The sequence below is a fragment of the Panulirus ornatus genome, chromosome 18 (assembly GCF_036320965.1).
Source record: "Panulirus ornatus isolate Po-2019 chromosome 18, ASM3632096v1, whole genome shotgun sequence".
In the NCBI taxonomy this organism is placed as follows: Eukaryota; Metazoa; Arthropoda; class Malacostraca; order Decapoda; family Palinuridae; genus Panulirus; species Panulirus ornatus.
Window position 1 is genome coordinate 57,884,664 of NC_092241.1, and position 14,642 is coordinate 57,899,305.

The following is a 14,642-nucleotide window of genomic DNA, read 5'->3' on the forward strand; positions in this document are numbered from 1 at the left end:
TACTCTATCTATTATGCTTTTCATAATGTGCAAATCTTGATTGTGTACCAAGAGTCCATTTCTGCTAGTGCACAAAGGCAGATATTAAGGTGCATCAACTAAGTTCAGTACCAAATGCTGAATGATTAGTCATCAATCAGTATGTCTGGAAACTTACAGAAGATGAAAGCCAGCAATGTGGCAGGTTTGGATGGTATTGCAGTGGAATTTATTAAAAAAAAAAAAAAGGGGTGATTGTGTTGTCGATTGGCTGGTAAGGGTTTTCAAGGTACGTATGGATCATGGTGAAGTGCCTGAGGATTGGTGGAATGCATGCATTATGATATTGTACAAGGGCAAAGGGGACAAAGGCGAGTGTTCAAATTACAGAGGCATAAGTTTGTTGAGTATTCCTGGGATATCATAAGGAAGGGTATTGATTGAGAGGGTAAAAGCATGTACAGAGCATCAGATTGCGGAAGAGCATTGCGGATTCAGAAGTGGTGGAGGATGTGTGGATCAGGTGTTTGCTTTGAAGAATGTATGTGAGAAATACTTAGAAAAAAAGATGGATTTGTATGTAACATTTATGGATCTTGAGAAGGCATATGATAGGTTGGACAGAGATGCTTTGTGGAAGGTTTTAAGAGTATATGGTGTGGAGGGTAAGCTGCTAGAGGCAGTGAAAAGTTTTTACCAAGGATGTAAGGCATGTGTACGAGTAGGAAGAAAGGAAAGTGACTGGTTCCCAGTGAATATCGGTTTGCGGCATGGGTGCATGATGTCTCCATGATTGTTTAATTTGTTTATGGATAGGGTGGTTAGGGAGGTGAATGCAAAAGTTTTGGAGAGAGGGGCCAGTATACAGTCTGTTGTGGATGAGAAGGCTTGGGAAGTGAGTCACTTGTTGTTCGCTGATGATACAGCTCTAGCGACTGATTCGGGTGAGAAACTGCAGAAGTTGGTGACACTTTGGTAGTGTGTGTGAAAGAAGAAAGTTGAGGGCAAACATGAAAAAAAGCATGGTTATTAGGTTCAGTAGGGTTGAAGGACAAGTGGGAGATAAATTTGAATGGAGAAAAACTGGAGGAAGTGAAGTGTTTTAGATATCTGGGAGTGAACTTTGCGGTGGATGGAGCCATGGAAGCAGAAATGAGTCACAGGGTGGGGGAGGGAGCAATGGTTCTGGGAGAGTTGAAAAATGTGTGGAAGGCGAGAATGTTATCTTGGAGAGCAAAAATGGTATGTTTGAAGGAATAGTGGTTCCAACAATGTTACAAGGTTGCGAGGCATGAGCTATAGATAGGGTTGTTTGGAGGAGGGTGGATATGCTGGAAATGAAATGTCTGAGGACAGTATGTGGTGTGAGGTGGTTTGATCGAGTAAGTAATTAAAGGGTAAGAGAGATGTGTGGTAAGAAAAAGAGTGTTGTTGAGAAAGCAGAAGAGGGTGTGTTGAAATGGTTTGGACACATGTAGAGAACAAGTGAGGAAAGATTGACAAAAAGGATATGTGTGTCAGAGGTGGAGGGAAGAAGAAGCGGGAGACCAAATTGGAGGTGGAAGGTTTGAGTGAAAAAGATTTTGAGAGATCAGGGCCTGAACATACAGAAGGGTGAAAGGTGTGCAAGGAATAGAGTGAATTGGAGCGATGTGGTATACTGATGTGGATGTGCTGTCGATGGATTGAACCAGGGCATGTGAAGCATCTGGGGTAACCCATGGAAAGGTCTGTGGGGCCTGGATGTGGAATGGGAGCTGTGATTTTGGTGCATTACACATAACAGCTAGAGACTGTGAGCAAATCTGGCCTTTTTGTCTATTCCTGGCACTGCCTCACTGGGTGTGCATGTGTGTGTTTGCTATTTCTTGTGTGGTGGGGTGGCTACGGGAATGGATGAAGGCAGCAAGTATGGATATGTAAATGTGTATATATGTATATGTCTGTGTATGTATATGTATGTATACGTTGAAATGTATATGTATGTATATGTGCGTGTGTGGGTGTTTATGTATACGCATGTGTATGTGGGTGGGTTGGGCCATTCCTCATCTGTTTCCTTGCACTGCCTTGCTAATGCAGGAGATGGCAGTTAAGTATAGTAACTAAATAATATATCAATGCCAAATTTTTAAACACATACTTCAATAATGGATCAGCATGCTACATACCTGCCATTTATCAGCCGTCATATGTCTGAGACGCTGGTAATACATAATGCCTTCAAAGATTTCTACCTCCAGCATACGCCCATCTACCCCACTGTACAGGACATCTTCACCGTAATAATTGAAACCAGCTGGGCAATAGAAAGAAATTATATAAGAAAAAAATCAGCCTTTCCCTAAGTTAGAGGTAGTGCCATGAGCAGATGAAGAAATGGCCTCATTCTCTCCCATCCACATTCTAACTGTCATATAATGCAACATCAGCAAACTTCAGGAAGAATAAGAAAATGTTTAGGAAGGAGGTTGATAATGTGTAAAAACAACGAAGACAAATAAAAACACTGATGAAGGGGGCAAATTGGTCCATGCTAACAGTCAGAAATAAGGTGAAGAGAAGAAGGAATGAAGATCTTGAAGGGATGATAAATGTGTTGGTAGAAGATAAGTAGTGGATGTAGGATGCTTTGGTCATAAATACATGCAAAGTGAGAGAATCAGTGAAGGCAATTTGGTGAAAAAAGGAGGAGAAAGCCTTGCATAAGATGAAGTGCAGCAAAGTGGCTAGAACTGCAGCTGAATTCCTAACAAAAGATGGTGATTGTGTTGATTAAGATTTTCATTGTATGCATGGTTCATGGTGATGTGCCTGAGGATTAGTGGAATGGCTATATAGTGCCACTATATAAAGAAAGGGAGACAAAGGTGAATGTTCAAATCACAGGGGTATAAGTTTGTTGACTGTTCCTGGGAAGTTATAAGAGAGAGTAGTGACTGATAGGGTGGTTGGTGGTAGATGGTAGGCAGTCACTAAACAGGGAGATATATTACTGGTACTACCCACTTGGGGATAGGGAGGGTTAGTGATGCTTGCATTGTGAGCCAGCATTTCAGAAGTAGTCAAGTTTTACTCCTGAGACTCAGGTATATGTCTTTTTTTGTTTCACCTGAACATGGACTGCTGGCATTCTGTCCACAAACATGGACTGCTGGCATTCTGTCCACAAACATGGACTGCTAGCATTCTGTCCACAAATATAATCTTCCCTTGTCCCACTACCAACACTCACTCTTCATAAATCTAGATTTTCTTGTGATGACTGGAATGCACTAGCTCAGCATTTTGGAAAAAGGGTAAGAGCAACAGAAAGTAGTAGTAGGTAGGAACATTAGGCAGGAGCATTAGGTAGAAACATCATGTAAAAGAAGGTAGGAATATCAGTAGAAATAGTTGACTGAAACATTATGCAGATACATTAGGTAGAAACAGTCAGTTGGAGCATTAGGTAGGAGCCTCTGGAAACACAACGCTAATGCTGCCCTCAGCCAGTGACCTGATAAGGGTGAGGCACTAAAGGAAATGAAGCTGCACTGGAGTTCACCAGTTATGAAAACTCTTTTGCCATGGCAACTCCCTTGATAGGAGTTCCAGGAGGACATGTGTGTCAGAGATGTAGATAGATGACATGCATAGAGTTTCAGATACAGGAGGAACAATGGGGCTTCAGGAGTGGTAGAGGATGAGTGGAATAGGTGTTCATTTTGAAGAATGTGTGCTACAAATACTTAGAGAAACCGTTGTGTGTGCATTTATGGATCTGGAGCAAGTGTGCGATAGAAGTCACAGAGATGCTTTGCGGTAGGTGCTACAAATACATGGTGTGACAGGAAAGCTACTAGAAGCATGGAAAAGTTTTTACCAGGGAAGTAAGGCATGTGTGTGAGCAGGACGAGAGATGAAAGTTCCAGGGGAAGGTGGGTCTTTGGCATGGGTGTGTGATGTCACCATGGCTGTTTAATATGTATACGGCTGGGGTGGTGAGGGAGATGAATACAAGTCTTGGATAAAGGGGCTGGTGTGCAGTTTGTTGAGGGTAGGAGGGACCTGGGAGGCAAGTAAGTTGTTTGTTGATGACAGCACTAATGGAAGATTCAAATGAGAAACTGCAAAAACTGGTTTTTGAGTTTGGGAGATTGTGTATTAAGAGAAAGTTAAGGGTATATGTGAATAAAAGTAAGGTTATTAGGATAAGAAGCAAAGAGAAAAGTTACCAGGAGTGTGATTTTGAAAGGAGAGAACAAGTATATGTGCCATGTTTAGATACCTAGGAGTGTATATGGCAGCTAATGAAACCAAGGAATGCTGAAGTGAGACAGATGGTGGGTGAGGGGGGGTCCTAGGTACATCATGGAATGTGTGGAAAGAGAGTTCACTGTCCTTGACAGCAAAGACGGGTATGTTTTATGGTATAGGGGTCCTACTGGTGCTGTAAGGATGTGAGGCAAGGGACTGACAAAAAATATAAAGAACAGGGTGAATGTGTTGGAAATCACATGTTTCAGGGCAGTGCATGATGCTCAGGAAGTTGATCGAATGAGAAATGATAGGGTAAGAGAGAGGTATGGTAGTAAGAGAAGTATGTATAAGAGCTGAAGAGAGTGAGCTGAAACTGTATGGATAAGTGGAGAGGATGACTAAGAGGTTTCACATATCAGAAGTGGAGGGAACAAGGAAAAGAGGGAAACTCTGCATACTTTGGTTTCACATCCATACACCAACAATGAGATCCATACCCCATGCAGTGTTTGCATGCACTATAATTATCCCATCCATACGAGCTTTCAGTGTACCCTCAATTTTTCTCTCTCGCAAATCTCTACTTTCAACATCAGCCTTCTACTCAAACTACTAATCACAACATAGATTACTAAGGGAAAATTTTCAAGAACTTATCATGGTAACCAACTGCTCTTCCTAAGTAAACTAACTTCAGGACACAAACATGATGCTCTGATAATGATTCTTATTAACACTACAAGTACTCTTTCTGATGATGACTTTAAAAGTCAAAAAAATGCAATAACCATTTTCATTATTCTAAGTCAAATCTGTTATGATATACAACCTGGCATAACTGCATATAGGTCTTTTTTGGTGGTTATCTAGCATATATGCTGCACATTTACTCTAGCTAAAGGGATAACAGTTTAATGACAATTCTATTTGTTTATTGAGATCTGTGATGAGCTGGTCCAGAGAAAAAATGGTTGTAGAGTGCTGACACCATGCTGGATAAGTTCGACTCTTTTTGTCAGGGTCTGGCTAACATCAAACTGATATCTTTTTATTTTTTCTTTTATTTTGCTTTGTCGCTGTCACCCGCGTTTGCGAGGTAGCGCAAGGAAACAGACGAAAGAAATGGCACAACCCACCCCCATACACATGTTTATACATTCACGTCCACACACGCAAATATGCATACCTATACATCTCAATGTACACATATATATATATACACACAGACACATACATATATACCCATGCACACAATTCACACTGTCTGCCTTTATTCATTCCCATCGCCACCTTGCCACACATGGAATACCATCCCCCTCCCCCCTCATGTGTGTGAGGTAGCCCTAGGAAAAGACAACAAAGGCCCCATTTGTTCACACTCACTCTCTAGCTGTCATGCAATAATGCCCGAAACCACAGCTCCCTTTCCACACCCAGGTCCCACACAACTTTCCATGGTTTACCCCAGACACTTCACATGCCCTGATTCAATCCACTGACAGCACATCAACCCCGGTATACAACATCGATCCAATTCACTCTATTCCTTGCCCGCCTTTCAACCTCCTGCATGTTCAGGCCCCGATCACTCAAAATCTTTTTCACTCCATCTTTCCACCTCCAATTTGGTCTCCCACTTTTCCTCGTTCCCTCCACCTCCAACACATATATCCTCTTGGTCAATCTTTCCTCACTCATTCTCTCCATGTGCCCAAACCATTTTAAAACACCCTCTTCTGCTCTCTCAACCACGCTCTTTTTATTTCCACACATCTCTCTTACCCTTACATTACTTACTCGGTCAAACCACCTCACACCACATATTGTCCTCAAACATCTCATTTCCAGCACATCCACCCCCCTGCGCACAACTCTATCCATAGCCCACGCCTCGCAACCATACAACAACTGATATCAGTACTTTACTAAAAGTGTGTCTCACTGTGTTAGAGGCAAAATTTTCTAGTGTTAAAACCTTTATTCTTACTATACAGATATTCATTCAAGTATTGTAAAGGACACATGATTTAAGATACGACCAAAAATGATAGGATAAGAGTTCCCTTATGATTACTAGAATAATCATTCTCACCTTTTTCCAGCATTTTTCCAAAGTAATCAACTGCAGGATTTTCATCAGAAAATTCAAATGGAGTAGAATCAAATGATTTACCAAATTCTGCTGCAGATTTGCCTGCAACAAGTTCTATAAGCTTTCCTGTAAGGAACAAAATGAAATGCACGATATAACTTTTTGTTAAGTGTAACTACTTTCCTCATGATCAATATCTAATAACAATGATTAAGAGTCCACTGGACCATATATCCATAATCCCAAAATTTGGTGAAAGCATAATAAAATGGACAAGTAATCCCATGTCACCTATTTGCTATGGCAGTTAGCACAGATTGAAGCACTCAAAGAGCCTAAACATGTCTTTGCAGTCCAATCAAAATTTTCTGTTGCCCCAGTTACTTCTAATAAGAGGAGTGTGGCTAACATGATGTCATTTATGGCAGCTGACATTTATTTGATTATGAATGTCTCTGGTTTTAGGGCTCATATACAAATGTTACAATATAATGAAATAGTCATCATTTAAAGTACATCTCAGCAAATCTAAACATTAATGTAAAATATCTGGTATCAAAAGGCAATTAGGTATCTGAAAAAATGATCAATATGCTACTATTCATTTTATTATTTTATTTTGCTTTGTCGCTGTCACCCGGTTAGCGAGGTAGCTCAAGGAAACAGACGAAATAAATGGCCCACATACACATGTATATACATACACATCCACACATGCAAATATACATACCTATACATCTCAATGTATACATATATATACACACAGACATATACATATATACACATGTACATAATTCATACTGTCTGCCCTTATTCATTCCCATCGCCACCCCGCCACACATGAAATAACAACGCCCTCCCCCCTCATGTGCGCGAGGTAGTGCTAGGAAAAGACAACAAAGGCCACATTCGTTCACGCTCAGTCTCTAGCTGTCATGTAATAATGCACCGAAACCACAGCTCCCTTTCCACATCCAGGCCCCACAGAACCTTCCATGGTTTACCCCAGACGCTTCACATGCCCTGGTTCAATCCACTGACAGGACATCAACCCCGGTATACCACATCGTTCCAATTCACTCTCACTACCCTTTCTAATCTGCCCACCTCCCACGCTTCTCATGCCACAAGCATCTTTTGCGCAAGCCATCACTGCTTCCCCTAAATACATCCCATTCCTCCCCTACCTTCCTTATGTCCTTTGTTCTCGCCTTTTTCCATTCTGTACTCAGTCTTTCCTGGTACTTCCTCACACAAGTCTCCTTCCCAAGCTCACTTACTCTCCCCACTCTCTTCACCCCAACATTCTCTCTTCTTTTCTGAAAACCTCTACAAATCTTCACCTTCGCCTCCACAAGATAATGATCAGGCATCCCTCCAGCTGCCCCTCTCAGCACATTAACATCCAAAAGTCTCTCTTTCGCACGCCTATCAATTAACACGTAATCCAATAATGTTCTCTGGCCATCTCTCCTACTTACATACGTATACTTATGTATATCTCTCTTTTTAAACCAGGTATTCCCAATCACCAGTCCTTTTTCAGCACATAAATCTACAAGCTCTTCACCATTTCCATTTGCAACACTGAACACCCCATGTACACCAATTATTCCCTCAACTGCCATATTACTCACCTTTGCATTCAAATCACCCATCACCATAACCCGGTCTTGTGCATCAAAACTCCTAACACACTCACTCAGCTGCTCCCAAAACACTTGCCTCTCATGATCTATGAAAATAGTGAAAAATACACTAAACCTTAAATTAGACCAAACAAAGAAACTCCTGAAGAAGCTGATTGAAAGTATGGTGAACCTCAATGGAATGTCTACTGGGTATGTCTATTTGATATTCAAATTCAATGTCAACTGGAAGAGTGCAAGATGTGAACTATGTACTGGTAGGTAACAGAAGTACACTGCAGACTGACTGGTTCCACTCACTCATCACAAAACTCTAAATAGAGAAAAGAATGTACAATGAGGAAACATGTTCATCCAGGCTACTAGTAACAGTTCATATTCTTAGGCCTCACTGACTAGTCAATAGCGCATTCTAAATTCAGCAAAATTTTTCAATCATTTTTCCTCTCCACTTACTATTTTCTTTTTTTCAGTCCTACCTGTGATCACCCATTTCCTATACTCACTAAGTTACTTAACCTGTGTACCAGGAAACAAAATGTCACAGACGCATCTGCCTCACTTGTAAGCATAATGCATTCTCTAGCCAATAATTACAATGAAGTGTTGTCCTTGACTTAACTTTTTTTCTGTGTTAAAAAGAGATGGAAATCTGTGTCTCTATACAATTCTGTATAGTTCTTCCTGCTTTAAATGTAATACACAATTAAAAGGAAACAGAATAAAATGTCATATGCTCTAACAACATAAATGAACAATGCTATCTCATTTTCACTATATCAACTTTTAAGGTTAACATTATTTTGTGCAAAGCCTTTAACCAATAAAGTATCTAAAAACTCAAACCCCGGGGCCCATTATGATACTACAACTGCAGAACAACTGAATAAACCTGAGTAACCTCCCTCTTGGGAAGAGGGGAAAGTCAAAATCACTAACCTGCTGTCATACGTGAAGGGATTCCATGAGGATTGAAAATAATATCTGGTATTATACCCCGTTCAGAAAAAGGCAAATCTTCAACAGGGTACAACCAACTCATGATGCCTTTCTGACCACTACGACTAGCAAACTTATCTCCTATAATGGGGTTTCTCTGAAATAAGCATCAGGAATTTATCAATATAATGGAGAATACAGCTGGATGCCTGTTACAAATTATTCTTAAAATTGATCATCATACCCTAAAACGGACTTGAAATATGATGAACTGATGTTTTATGATGGGGGAAACGAGTTATGTCTACATGGCAAACAACAAAGTCTAACAAGTGCATGTCTGAGGAGTGTAGCTCAAGGTTGGTGTATGTCTAGTATGTGGAGTTTAAATAAGAGGTGGGACAACTGATATGAGTTTGTGGAATTTGTAAAGCTCCAAAACCTAACTGTTATTTGGTGCTTTTTAGCATGCAAAATACATTTGAAAACTTAAAACTATTCAAACAAATCTACTTATCCTAGCTTTCTTTAAAAGATATAAAAAAACTAATAATATAAAATAATTTACTTTGGTTTCCTTTAAAAATTTCATCACTCTATTTCCATTAATATTTTTGTCTAAAATCTCTCCAGTGCTTTTAGTTTACCATTGTTACAACATAATTCATATTTCTCAAAGAGATTCCTATAATTTTGGAATTCCATTAGCACATCTTCCAATGTAATACAGGATGAGTATCCCTTATCTGAAATGCCTGGGAACAGAAGTGTTTCAGATTCTGAAATATTTGTATATACATAATAAGATTTTGAGTGATCGGGGCCTGAACATGCAGGAGGGTGAAAGGCGGGCAAGGAATAGAGTGAATTGGATCGATGTGGTATACCGGGGTTGACGTGCTGTCAGTGGATTGAATCAGGGCATGTGAAGCGTCTGGGGTAAACCATGGAAAGTTGTGTGGGGCCTGGATGTGGAAAGGCAGCTGTGGTTTCGGGCATTATTGCATGACAGCTAAAGACTGAGTGTGAACGAATGAGGCCTTTGTTGTCTTTTCCTGGCGCTACCCTGCACACATGAGGGGGGAGGGGGATGGTATTCCATGTGTGGCGAGGTGGCGATGGGAATGAATAAAGGCAGTGTGAATTGTGTGCATGGGTATATATGTATGTGTCTGTGTGTGTATATATATGTGTGTACACTGAGATGTATAGGTATGTATATTTGCGTGTGTGGACGTGTGTGTATATACATGTGTATGGGGGTGGGTTGGGCCATTTCTTTCATCTGTTTCCTTGCGCTACCTCGGAAACGCGGGAGACAGCGACAAAGCAAAATAATAAATAATATAATAAGGTACGTTGAAAACACGATGATGTAAAAACAATCGGATTAGAGCTGAGACATACCTCAATGTTTTCACCGCTCAACGGTCTTCCTCAGGAGATACTGATTCCAGCATTTTGCGGGACTGTTCCCCAGCAAGTGATAGGCACCTGGTTGGACACCTGGGCATGTCGCTCTCTGATTGGATCGCTTGTCCTGCTGTCTCCACCTGTTCACAGTGATCTACGCTGCCTGACATGACCAGCAGATGAACCCAAACCTTGTGGTATGATGTTCTTAATCCCTACCTCTTGGCAAGCTCTCACACTATCACTAAACGGTCGATGTCAAGGCAACTAAAGGCAAGTGTCAAACCGTTTAGTGATAGTGTGAGAGCTTACCTAGATGAAGGGATTAAGAACAACATCAATACAAGGTCTGGGTTCACTGCTGCTCATGTCAGGCTGCAGAGATCAATGTGAATGGGTGGAGGCAGCAGGATAAGTGATCCCATCAGAGTAAAATGCCAAGGCATCTGACTGGGTGACCATCACTTCCCGGGGAACACAGTTCCGCCGAATACTGGACTCAGTACTTCCTGAGGAAGATCGTTGAACGGTCGAAACGTTGAGGTATGTCTCGGCTCTAACCAGTTTGTTTCCATACCATCCTGTTTTCCACATCTGTCATGAATGATGATAGATAATGAGATATCTTGGGGATGGGACCCAAGTCGAAACACAAAATCCATTTATGTTTCATATACAACTTATACACATAGCCTGAAGGTAATGTATACAATATTTATTATATTTATTATACTTTGTCGCTGTCTCCCGCGTTTGCGAGGTAGCGCAAGGAAACAGACGAAAGAAATGGCCCAACCCCCCCCATACACATGTATATACATACGTCCACACACGCAAATATACACACCTACACAGCTTTCCATGGTTTACCCCAGACGCCTTGATTCAATCCACTGACAGCACGTCAACCCCGGTATACCACATCGCTCCAATTCACTCTATTCCTTGCCCTCCTTTCACCCTCCTGCATGTTCAGGCCCCGATCACACAAAATCTTTTTCACTCCATCTTTCCACCTCCAATTTGGCCTCCCTCTTCTCCTCGTTCCCTCCACCTCCGACACATATATCCTCTTGGTCAATCTTTCCTCACTCATTCTCTCCATGTGCCCAAACCACTTCAAAACACCCTCTTCTGCTCTCTCAACCACGCTCTTTTTATTTCCACACATCTCTCTTACCCTTACGTTACTCACTCGATCAAGCCACCTCACACCACACATTGTCCTCAAACATCTCATTTCCAGCACATCCATCCTCCTGCGCACAACTCTATCCATAGCCCACGCCTCGCAACCATACAACATTGTTGGAACCACTATTCCTTCAAACATACCCATTTTTGCTTTCCGAGATAATGTTCTCGACTTCCACACATTCTTCAAGGCCACCAGAATTTTCGCCCCCTCCCCCACCCTATGATTCACTTCCGCTTCCATGGTTCCATCCGCTGCCAGATCCACTCCCAGATATCTAAAACACTTCACTTCCTCCAGTTTTTCTCCATTCAAACTCACCTCCTAATTGACTTGACCCTCAACCCTACTGTACCTAATAACCTTGCTCTTATTCACATTTACTCTTAACTTTCTTCTTCCACACACTTTACCAGACTCAGTCACCAGCTTCTGCAGTTTCTCACATGAATCAGCCACCAGCGCTGTATCATCAGCGAACAACAACTGACTCACTTCCCAAGCTCTCTCATCCCCAACAGACTTCATACTTGCCCCTCTTTCCAAAACTCTTGCATTTACCTCCCTAACAACCCCATCCATAAACAAATTAAACAACCATGGAGACATCACACACCCCTGCCGCAAACCTACATTCACTGAGAACCAATCACTTTCCTCTCTTCCTACACGTACACATGCCTTACATCCTTGATAAAAACTTTTCACTGCTTCTAACAACTTTCCTCCCACACCATATATTCTTAATACCTTCCACAGAGCATCTCTATCAACTCTATCATATGCCTTCTCCAGATCCATAAATGCTACATACAAATCCATTTCCTTTTCTAAGTATTTCTCACATACATTCTTCAAAGCAAACACCTGATCCACACATCCTCTACCACTTCTGAAACCACACTGCTCTTCCCCAATCTGATGCTCTGTACATGCCTTCACCCTCTCAATCAATACCCTCCCATATAGTTTACCAGGAATACTCAACAAACTTATACCTCTGTAATTTGAGCACTCACTCTTATCCCCTTTGCCTTTGTACAATGGCACTATGCACGCATTCCGCCAATCCTCAGGCACCTCACCATGAGTCATACATACATTAAATAACCTTACCAACCAGTCAACAATACAGTCACCCCCTTTTTTAATAAATTCCACTGCAATACCATCCAAACCTGCTGCCTTGCCGGCTTTCATCTTCCGCAAAGCTTTCACTACCTCTTCTCTGTTTACCAAATCATTTTCCCTAACCCTCTCACTTTGCACACCACCTCGACCAAAACACACTATATCTGCCACTCTATCATCAAACACATTCAACAAACCTTCAAAATACTCACTCCATCTCCTTCTCACATCACCACTACTTGTTATCACCTCCCCATTTGCGCCCTTCACTGAAGTTCCCATTTGCTCCCTTGTCTTACGCACTTTATTTACCTCCTTCCAGAACATCTTTTTATTCTCCCTATAATCTAATGATACTCTCTCACCCCAACTCTCATTTGCCCTTTTTTTCACCTCTTGCACCTTTCTCTTGACCTCCTGTCTCTTTCTTTTATACATCTCCCACTCAATTGTATACAATATCTTTAATAATTTTGTGCATGAAATTGAATCATCAGAGGGCAAAGGTGTTACAACATCAGCTGCCCATGTGGATAATAAGTGGTTATTTGGCATCATCTTTATTACTGACTGAATTTATATGCTACTGATTAGCCAATAATATTCTTACACTTATTCACAAAGAGCTGATAAAAAGAAAAAAAAGAGTAATGCACATAGGTCTGGCAGTAACATCGGTTTGTAACAGATTGGCACCAACATGACGTCAGAGCCCAGTATGGGCAAGTGTGGTCAGGTGTGTAATTTTCCACTTGTAATGTTATGCCACTACTCAAAAAAGTTTCTGATTTTGGAGCATTTCGGATTTTTGGATCAGGGATGCTCAACCTGTACTACAACTGTCTGAGTCACATAATGGGGCAGGTCTCCTCTCAACTAAGTGACTGGATCAACATGCTATAACCAATCCTAATTTCAAGAAGTTGTTTAGTGTATGTTGGGATTTGGAAATTGGCTATGTAACAGTTTTCAGGTGATAAGTTTGGAGCTGCTGCAAAGAACTGGGTGACAAGTAAGTTGATATGGAAACTGCACTGGAAATCATTTGTTTCTTGTGTCAGTGCTGGGTACTGTTCATTATAAGGTAACAAATAATTGTTCTTAGTGCTCTATTTTGAGTGATTTATGGTTTCACATCTTTATTGAAAGGGTGGGTGACCATGCAAGTGACATAAATCTGTGTAAAGAGGAGGAAGTATTGTTCTTGTCCAGAGATATAGTGGGTAGGTATTCTCAGGGGATTTACTTTGCCTGTGGTCTTTGTGTTAATGTTTGAGGTATGGGATATGAATGTCGTGTGTACTGTATATACTACCTAGCTTGGTTAGGGCTCTGTATCTCATGTGTGTCCTGTATATAATACCTAGCAGGGTTTGGGTTCCTTAACTAAGATTGGAAGACCAGTCAGGGATATGGTAAGGTGGTGGTTGGATATATATAATCTTAATGATGCAACCCAGGACCCCATCTGTGGGGCTCTTGCAGCTTCAGGGGTGTGTTCCATTCAACAAAATAGAAAGGACGGATTCCTTTGCCAAGAGAAATTCCATTAAGAGATTATACTCATTTTCGTTAACTAATGGATACAAAGCATGAATCTTTATTCACAGTATAAACAGATGCAAATAAAGCTACTAACACCTAGAAAACAATTCATCTCTATCACTAACCCAGGACGCTTTTCTAAGAAAGTATTCTGGTGTTACTAAGGACCTCTTTCCAGAGGTTCTTTTAGCATGCATAGTGCCGCTGTACAAAGGCAAAGGGGTTAAAGGTGAGTGTTCAAACTAAAGAGGCATAAGTTTGTTGAGTAGTCCTGGGAATATGTATGGGAGGGTATTGACTGAGAGGGTGAAGGCATATACAAAGCATTAGATTGGGGAAGAGCAGTGTGGATTCAGTAGTGTAGAGGATGTGTGGATCACATGTGTGCTTTGAAGACTGTGCATAAGAAACACTTAGAAGAACTGATGGATTTGTATGTAGCATTTACAGATCTGGA

General features: G+C 41.2%; 1 protein-coding gene across 4 annotated transcripts in view; it reads right to left on the bottom strand.

The window, feature by feature from the left end:
* The window catches only part of Polr1B (RNA polymerase I subunit Rpl135), a 242,799-nt gene that overhangs the window by 36,273 nt on the left and 191,884 nt on the right, over positions 1–14,642 (bottom strand). For all 4 annotated transcript variants that reach the window (XM_071673312.1, XM_071673309.1, XM_071673310.1 and 1 more), the window contains 3 exons: positions 8,902–9,058; positions 6,314–6,439; positions 2,151–2,278 (listed from right to left, as the gene is read on the bottom strand). In XM_071673312.1, the coding sequence (XP_071529413.1) occupies positions 2,151–2,278; positions 6,314–6,439; positions 8,902–9,058 (411 nt within the window). The remainder of the gene's footprint in view (positions 1–2,150; positions 2,279–6,313; positions 6,440–8,901; positions 9,059–14,642) is intronic.